Source organism: Egretta garzetta, unplaced genomic scaffold (assembly GCF_000687185.1).
Source record: "Egretta garzetta isolate BGI_Z169 unplaced genomic scaffold, ASM68718v1 scaffold417, whole genome shotgun sequence".
In the NCBI taxonomy this organism is placed as follows: Eukaryota; Metazoa; Chordata; class Aves; order Pelecaniformes; family Ardeidae; genus Egretta; species Egretta garzetta.
Genome location: NW_009260227.1, coordinates 157650 through 166963, shown reverse-complemented (window position 1 = coordinate 166963; position 9314 = coordinate 157650). Strand labels below are relative to the sequence as shown.

The 9314-nt window shown below is 38.8% G+C and overlaps 1 protein-coding gene across 1 annotated transcript in view; it reads right to left on the bottom strand.

The window, feature by feature from the left end:
• Positions 1–8754, bottom strand: part of STKLD1 (serine/threonine kinase like domain containing 1) — a 13792-nt gene extending 5038 nt beyond the window's left edge. Inside the window, exons 1-12 of the mRNA XM_035897665.1 lie at positions 8695–8754; positions 8167–8211; positions 6796–6870; positions 6065–6169; positions 5790–5860; positions 5051–5166; positions 4455–4567; positions 4195–4355; positions 3603–3733; positions 2886–2969; positions 1426–1542; positions 686–820 (exon numbers count right to left, since the gene is read on the bottom strand). Coding sequence (XP_035753558.1) covers positions 686–820; positions 1426–1542; positions 2886–2969; positions 3603–3733; positions 4195–4355; positions 4455–4567; positions 5051–5166; positions 5790–5860; positions 6065–6169; positions 6796–6870; positions 8167–8211; positions 8695–8754 — 1213 coding nt within the window. The remainder of the gene's footprint in view (positions 1–685; positions 821–1425; positions 1543–2885; positions 2970–3602; positions 3734–4194; positions 4356–4454; positions 4568–5050; positions 5167–5789; positions 5861–6064; positions 6170–6795; positions 6871–8166; positions 8212–8694) is intronic.
• Positions 8755–9314: the final 560 nt, after the last annotated feature.

The window sequence follows — 9314 nt, the reverse complement described above, 5'->3', positions numbered from 1 at the left end:
ACAGATCTGAAATTTACAGAACAGAAAAAGAACTGAGAGGGTATAAATTACTATTTTTCAAATGTTTGCAATTTAGCAATTCAGGCTACCTCCACTTCAGAATTAGGAAACACTGTATAAAAATAGTTTGGTCTTAGACGGTAAGTTTATTTGTACATGACACTGTCTACTTTTTTTTTTATGATTATCCCCTTGCTGTGAAATCCTACTGTAACCATTTATAAAAACAGTCTTCTGATGACTGTTGAACTGACGCTGAAAACAAATAAAAAATACTACACATATTTAGCAATTAAAATCTCAGGAGAAAAACCAAAGTAAAGAAATTAGGTAGAATGATTTCAAATCATCATGGTACGGCCAAAAATAGAAACCAGGTTCTATGCCCTGCTTTTCCCCAAGTGCTATTTGCACAGTTTGTACTTGTTTCCAAACCAAGATGACATACAGGACCACTCTAATAGAAACAATTCTAAGTACCTGAAGCCTCAGCAGTGTGTCTTACACTTTCGGGACTGTTATCTTACCAATATCTAGTCAATCTCACCAATATTACCGCTATTAAACTAACACCTACAGACATCCACATCTCTCAGTGAAGTCACGAGTTCCGTATTCTATCTTGGATTAGATTATAAAAGTAAACACAGAAGAATATTCCCCAAAAATGGACAAGGTAACCCACCACTGGCTGAAATCATCATCAGTAATGTGCAGACCAATGAAAGTAACTCTTCATTTTCAGAGTGTTTTCTCGCTGTCTCTAGCAGAGAGCTGGTCACATTCTCATTCAGGGCCATCACCACATCCTGTTCTAGAGCTGCCGAAAGTAAACATTTGAACAGAACAAAGACATTTCAGTGGCTTTGAATGAAGTCTGAACTCCCTGCTGTCAGCATAAGTAAAACATTCAATTCATAGCATTTCTTCACATAGTAAATCCAAAAATTACTTTTTTTTTAAATTTTCTTTTTCTGAAACATAATTTTTACTATTCTTAATCCTGTATCTTTATCAGGTGTTATTGGGGTAAATTGCCAAGAAAATGACAGCAGGGACAATACAAGAGACCAAAACATATTCTACATTTTTTATGCTTTCAAATTAAAATATCAGAGCACTGACAGACTTATTTATATGCCCTAGTAACAATCCACATAAAATGAAAACAAACTTGGTAGCCTACAATCAGTAGCCTGTATTTAAAATTAACTCTAACACAGAATTCATGTATGCCAGTCCTGAAGGAAGTCCATGAGAATCCAGACTCTTATTAGAGTTGACAGCTGGTTAAATTCCCTCTAATACTTTAAATTTATCCCCTAAAATCATTACTGAACTAATTTCAAACCTTATCTGCTAAATCTAACTTTACAAGAGATAGGCTGTATTTTCCAGCATAAGTTGGAAATCTCATAACTGTACCTTGACTAAGAATGTCAAGCAATAAACTGCAACCATCTACTTGTAACTTGAGAGACTCTACATGAGTCTTCATGGTAAAAGTGATCAATTCTGTGAATGTCAGCAGATAGGGCAAGGCTGTGGGGAAAAGAAATTTTTTGAGACGACATTCAGTTACACAGCTTAAAACACTCAGTGGCCATCTCTGCCTCAAAACACAACAGTTCCAGTTTGAAATAAATTTGAGTCCCTATGGACAACGTGATATGGCAGAACAACATTCTTGAATCAAAGAGCACAAAATGCAAGTATAGATGGAACAATGCAGAGTGAATTTTGTAGTCTCTGGGAAATATCTCTTATTAAAGACAGCTGCGAGGCTATGCAAGCCAAGCGTAGCCAGTACATTCCTCATTAAGTCACACTGGCATTGTTCACTGGTCATGTAGCAAGCCACAGCGTAGAACACTGCGTGTGAGCCCAAGCCCATGCTTTTCAGAACCTGTGGAGGGAAGTATTTCACCACATCTCCTTGCTCTAGGAAGACTTTGAGCTTTTGGAATAGCTATTACAGCTATTCAGCGAATCCACAAATATATGATAAAATGTTGAAACACTGGATAGTTTTTAGGGATCCATTCTGAGCACCTTCAAAGATGTCAGCATCAGTGATGGTAAGCCATGGTGTAGTACTGTCAAACAAGTCACATATGCATGGCCTTGTATCGCTGTCAATAGGTTTGAATGAGAAATCACAAAGATCCATTAATTTTGTTATTTATAACCAAAGTCCACTGTATTACTGAGTAAAGATTTCTTCAGTAAGAGTTGAAAATATAGGTAACTAAGGAAAAAACCTAAATTATTCTGCTTCCTTATCAATTACAGCTGTGAACTCCCCTGAGTTTTAACATCATAAGCCAATGCCAGCATTCAAATGCTATCACTATCAAATGGCAGTACACTTTATAACTGAGTTAACACGGTGCTTTGAAAAAGATAAACTTGATCTGAAAGATTACTCTGAAAAATGTGCAGATGCTGGGAGAAGATATACACTCTCCGCTCACACAGCTTTACTAGACATACAGAAACTAGACCTGTGTAGCTTCCTTTTGCTTCACCACTCTTACAGCCCTACGCATTACCCCCAAGCTGCCCCAACGCTGACATGAATTACCTTCTTCAAAAGTCAGCTTGCCAATTCACCTTTGCTGCCAATTAAAAGATCACGAAGTTTTTTTCCAGTGCCCATTTTTCTCATCGAGTAAAACACCTCTGATGTTCAACAAAAGCATTTACAAAACAAGTACTAACACAATCACATCAACTAGCGGCCTATTCCAGTATGTTCCAAAAATGAGAAATAGGAAGAGAGCAGTTTCATTCTTGTCTATTGTCATGGGAATTTTTTCCTCTTCCTATTATCTCAAAACATAAGGAAAGAGAAGAATAAATAAACTAATAAAATAGTGCCTTACCACTTTTATCTCTTACAAAGCTGGCAAGGTGCTGAATGGCTTTAACCTGTGCTTCTTCTATATCCCAGAAAACCTGCATGAATTCTACATAAAACAAGAAAATTCTTCTATTTGATACAAACACTTACAAAGAACATTCACATTTTCTGTTTTATTCAATATGTGAATTGATCTAAAAGAAAATCATGGAATTTGTTATTGTTGAAAAGAGAAAAACTTTTCCCCTAATGCAGCAAACATTTCAGTATAACAAAGTATTATGATTCTTTCTATAATCTGTGTATTGGGCATTATATATTTGGGGGACTTGTTGGAATATTAAATCAGAGCGGGGACAGTGACTTTAAATGCACGATTCTGATAGCCTTTTCAGATGAAGATAATATCTTCCTTACTTAGAAGGAAAATAATGGAACAGAACCTTTGTTGGCATAAATTGGCAAACATGTTAGAATGCAGACAAAGTGGGGATCCCCAATTTTCTGAGGAATGATCTCTGACCCCATTTAACTTGTGCAGCAGGTATGGCTGGTAACTTATGAGGTTACAGAAAAGGCTGTATACTGTTCCTTCCTCCAAATAGCATACCATTTTATTTCAAGCAAAATGAACGCCCAATAATTCATTTTCAAGTAGAATATATGCTGAGTGGAAAACATTTAGGGCTTATTTCCTATGAAAAAATCATCATTACACTCATCTTATTTTCCTTATTACCTAGAACGTTTTCGATTCCTCCCTCAAGGAGCACATCTATTATTTTAGGAGGCAAAGACTTTTTCAGATATACTAAAGAAGCACCATCAATAGTCAGGCATTCCCTAATAAACGGAACATCAGTCAGATCCCTAGAATTATGAGAGACAAAAGCAGTACCGGTAAGTTAGAACTGGTAAGTTACAAAAAAAAAAAAAAATTCTACAGTATTTGTTTCGTTTTGATATAAAAAGCTAACAACACTTCTTTGAAGACTGGATTATTTTTGACGGAACTTACACAATTTACTTCAAACCAGTTAATGAAAGAGCTTACATTAAGCAAGCCATGCTTAGGCTTCAATTTGATGGCTTATAAAATTGTGTACAGCATGATTTTACACTGTAACTCTTCAAAAAAGGACACCTACACATATCAGAATGCTCACTTCTGAATGAACACCAAGTCTTTGACTTTAATAACTCAATTTGTCAAGGCAGTAAGATCAGCAGCCTTGACTCGATCTCTTCCAAACAGTAGCTAACGTTCCCATCTTTGTGAAGGTAGAATGGGTCTAGGACAAAAAAATAAAGGGAAAACATCCAGAACTCACTTTACTGTGGGTCTCATGCTGGGCTCAATCTGTAGCATCATAAATAAAATTGGAAATAAAGGCAAAGAGACATTATCTCCATTTTGCATTAGCGTCAGAACTCCCTCAAGACGGCTGGTATCCTGTCTAATATCCTGCAGTAATGAAGTTATTTCTTCTGCCTGTAGAGTATAGTATCAGAAGAGCTTTCACACACTCATTTACAGATATCCTGGTGGGCCAATGACACTTCAAATCTATAATGAAACATTATCACATACATTCAGAAGAAAGGAGGTCGTCATGTCAAGCAGAATGCAACCTAGAGACCAGATGTCGGATTTCTCAGTAAAAGAAAAACCAAATGTTTCTGGAGCCATCCAAGACTTGCAATCTGTTGAAATAAAAATCATATGGTAACGTTGCTGACATTGTACTATACATAGCTTTTGCTTGCACATGCATGAACCGCAGGCAATTGTTTTATGTCTAAAAATAATTAATAGATACTCTGAAGAGATTAGACTTTTTTTACTGGTGATATGCCACAAAAGACTAAAACACACTATAATGCACAATTTTCTAAGATGTTACTGCATATATATCAAGCTAAAAAGGATTCCAACTGTATCTGTTGCAGAGTTCTGAGACTCACAGACATGTCTCTAGTTTTCAGTTGTGAATACAATTAATGCTGCAGGCAACTTCCTATGAATATCCTATTCATACTTTAGAAGGCAAATAATATACTACAGAGGAAGAGGAAGGAAAATATTTTTTCTCCTCTGGCTGATTTTTCTCTGAGGACTAAAAATATTCACCATAACTGAATCTTTTAAAAATAAGGTAAAAAAAAAGGTGTAAAACAAGTATCTACTTTCTTCCACTCTTATTTTCCATTTCATCTCATCTGTCATAAGTGATTCTGTACTGAAGTCGCTAAGCATGAAGAATGCTTCATCGGTCACAAGTATGTTTGATGGCTTGAGATTTCTGCAACACAAATATTTTCTGTCAGCCTGTGACATCAGAGTCTAATGATATATAACCACAGGTTCCCAGCATCTTTACACATCAGAAGGTTTGGGGGAAGGGTGGGTGGAATGGTGGTGAGGGGGTTGGGGGTTTTTTGTTTGTGGGTTTTGGTTTGTTGGACTTTTTTAAAATATACAAGTGATAATCAACTGAAATACAATTATTTTCTTCTTTTACTGTGAAATGCTTCAAAATTTGTGATTGCAACAGATCTATCTGAACACAGAATGCAACGGTTGTCTCTTATTTTAGGTACACAAAGCATACTTTTTTCCATCACAGCCACCAAAAATGTAAGCATTAACAGAGACAGTCAATATTCTAATATTAAAATTAGTATTAGAATTTTAGCACATTCAAACCAACAGAGAACACCTTGTTCAAACAGATAATTCTAGACAAAATTCAAGAAAAGATAACTTCAGAGGTCACAGAAAACTAATTAAGTCCAGAATTTCTAACTCCTACTCCCCCTTTTGAACAGTACGATTCACTGCCTCGAAGTGAGCAGCTGTGCTGAACCAACAGTCACTACAAAGAACAATGACCTATCAGACAAAGCAAATGAGATTTCTGCTCACCTGTGGAAAATATTTTGTTTGTGTATATAAAATAAAGCATCCACCATCTGTCCCAGGAACCTCAGAATCACCTGTTGAGGGGGATATACATGAAAGCACAACATAAACACAGTAACTTCCAAATAGCTTTTGGAAGATGCCTTCCAAACCACCCTTCAGCAAAACACTGTGCTTTGAAGATTTTGGGGAGGACTTTGAGGCAGAGGGAATACAGAGGAAGAAACATAAAAGCAGTGAGACCCAGTTCAACCAGATGCCTCTTCTGTACTTTTTACCATGTCTGTTATTTTTTCTGACTTCTGCCTTTTTTCCTTGATTACAGACGAAAGATCTCTTTGGCCTGAGTGCTCCATTACCAGACAAAGGAACAGAGATGATATCTGTAATAAAACATTACACCAAAATTGTCTAATTGTATGCAGGTAATAACATACCCAGTAAGAAAGATGAAACCGAGCACTTGGCCAAACTGATGGGTGTGATGTTCACCAATACCAAGGTGTTCCGAGATGATTAATCTCTCACAGAGGAGACAATGTTTACTTTATTTTATTAAAAATACAGCATGCTTTTTTTTAAAAAAAATTATTAAGCATCTTATCTGAAGCTATATGGGACAATTCAAGTCAAGTAGACATCCATAAAATCAAGACAAATTTTGCTCGAGCACTGAATAAAATCTACAAATAAATAAGTCAGGGCTTTCAGCTTCCTATAGTCTCCTATAAAAGGGTTTTCATGCAGCCATGAAAATCAGTATTACACACTGATTCACATCAGAATCTGTAAGTCAGCATGCAATACTGCCACGTGGTGGACTCCAATCCATGTATCTTCACAGTTTTTCAGGATGTTTATTCAGGAGTTAAAAAACCAGGCTTGTTTCAAATCAAATAACCTTTTTTTAGCACCTCACATCAATGAGTCCAAATTTAAATCTATGAAAATGCTTACATGCCTACATTAACCATGTGTTCCAGTTTGAGCAATGCTATTCCATTCTCACCTCATTATCCCAAGTCACAAACAATTCCTTGTAAGCACAGATGTTTGAATGACGAAGCTTTAGCAAATCCATTCCCTGCATAGAATAAAAAAAATACAGAGTGCTTTCTATAGCTACACCGTCCTTCCCACTTAACAGGGCCTTAAATATCTGAAGCCAGTTCCTGACTTGTTCACACCGCATGTCTGATCAAACACTTTCAATGTGCAAGCTCTGTTATACATTTGCATGCACAAATGTCCAGTTAAGGAAAATATTTCACTAAGACTCTATAACATAATGCTGTAACAGCCTTGTGAAATTCAAGGATATAAACTGATCCTTAGAGAGATATGTAAACAACCCCCTTCTTCAGTTCCTAACATCCAAACCTGAAAACAGGTCTTGGAATATGAAAGTCAAGATGATTTTTCTAGCGTAGCCATTATTTCCAGTAACCCCTATGCGAGCTTGAACCTCAGAAAATATGATGACACCAGCGAGATGCTTATCTCAAAGTTGGTTTCCACACAAGGCTCTAACAATTAACAGTTACTTCAGCAAATTTGCTGATGATGTGAAAGGTAAAAAGAATTCAACTTACATTCCTATAGCTGTGTTTGTGGCTGTGCAGACACAACAGAAGAACTGAGAGCCACACTCCCACTGGCACAACTGCTTTTATTTCAATAGACACATGCATCAGCAGAAAAACTGGATCAAACTTTATCAGTAAAGCCAGTCTCAGTACATAAAGAGGTCACCTCTCTGGAGCAGGATGAAGCATCTGTACAGACACGTAGTCGTTTTCAGCTACAGATGTCACACACACTGGACATTGGGACTAATCCATTATGTGCTGCTTCACATATTTTGTTCAAACCAATTTGGGTATTTTAATAGTATTTCTGATATTGCTTCTTACTCAAGGCATTGAAACAAGTTTGCACAAAAAAGTACAACACAGGAAGAAAGCCAGTCAAATCATTCCCATCAAAACATGTCTAACACTGAGAAATGAACATATGACAAAATATGTTAACTAGAAATTGAGTTCTTAAACTATAAACAGACCAAGGATCTCCCTCAGCTAAAAGGCCAGAAGGATGAGCTGTGCTCTTTGTCTTCAGCACAGAACAAATACAAACCTTTGAAAAAGGACTATCCTCTGAGAACAGCTGCCCATTTGAATCTACATATTCAAATGTAAGAACAATCACTACAAAATCCTGGCCTAAGCTCAAGGAGAAGGCAGGGAGAACACCCCTCAGATAGTCCTACCTGATTTACATCTTGACTATTTACTTAGTTAATCCTTGTAGATAAAAGACTTTGTTCTCTTAAGACTTTGGTCTTTGTAAGTGAAGTAATAAAGAAAAACTGCACTGATACCTCCTTCAAGGCCTCATTTGCTCGCTCTTCTTCAATGCACTCAACCTGCACCAAACAAAAGACAAGGATGAGATCGTAATATAGAGGACAGGCAAACTTTAAGCCTGAACAATCTTGCCAAGATGACCGGAACTGCAAATTGTGTATGAATTGGCATAAATTTTCAATGATAGCTCCAATCTCTAATGTTTGGAGCAGTCGTCTTGTTGGGAGGCGGCCAGAAACTGAGCTTTAAGTAAACCTGTGAGAGCTAGCCGGTCTTTCTCCTGCACTGTCAAAGTAGCAGTAAGCTAACGTGAAAACACACTGGATGGGCCCAAATAGGCCTTTCCCCACTTTTAACATCAATATTCTAGTAAACTAATCTGTATCTTCCAATTTCCAAAACAGCAGCATAGTAAGATATAAGCCTATTCTTACCCAGTGTCCAAGCTACCTAACATGTTTGTCTCGGTTACTATCAGAAGGCCCCATGGAGATGACAAACATGCCAATGGACTGTTATTTTCCTAGCAACCACCTCCTCACCTGCTTTATTACATATTTCCTCTTTGCATGTTTTTCTGTTTTCAATTCAACTACCAGCATAGTGCCCAGCGCCCCAGGCTGGAGCTGCTCCAGCACCTGCAGGGCAGAGGAGAGACACTAATGCACTTGCTCAGCAGCGAGTGGTAGAACAACCGAGGCGGAAAGCCCCTTCAACCCCCTTTCCCGCAGACACCCTCCTCACAGCACGTACCTCCAGTTCCCCATGGCAGGACCACGGTCACCCCCACCTGCACCCCAGTTCTCCAGTGGCACATGGGCCTCCCCCTCCCCTCCAGGGCGTTCCCCTTTGCTTCCCCCCTGCTGAGCAGAACACCCCCATCTCCCCCGGGGCCCTCCGCACCCCAGGACCTCCCTCCCTGGCACGGTGCAGGCCCCTTCCCCAGGGCCACTTACACCCTCACCAAGGCCACACACACCCTCCTCGGGGCCACCTGCACCCCCTCCAGGGCCAGGTACGCTCCCTCCCCGCGGTCATGGTCACTACCCCCAGGGGTACCTACACCCCCTCCCCTCGGCCCCAGACCCCTCCCCAGCGCCACGCACCCCCCAGCACCACCTACACCACCCACAAGGCTGCAGCCGCCCCCTTCCCACCCGGC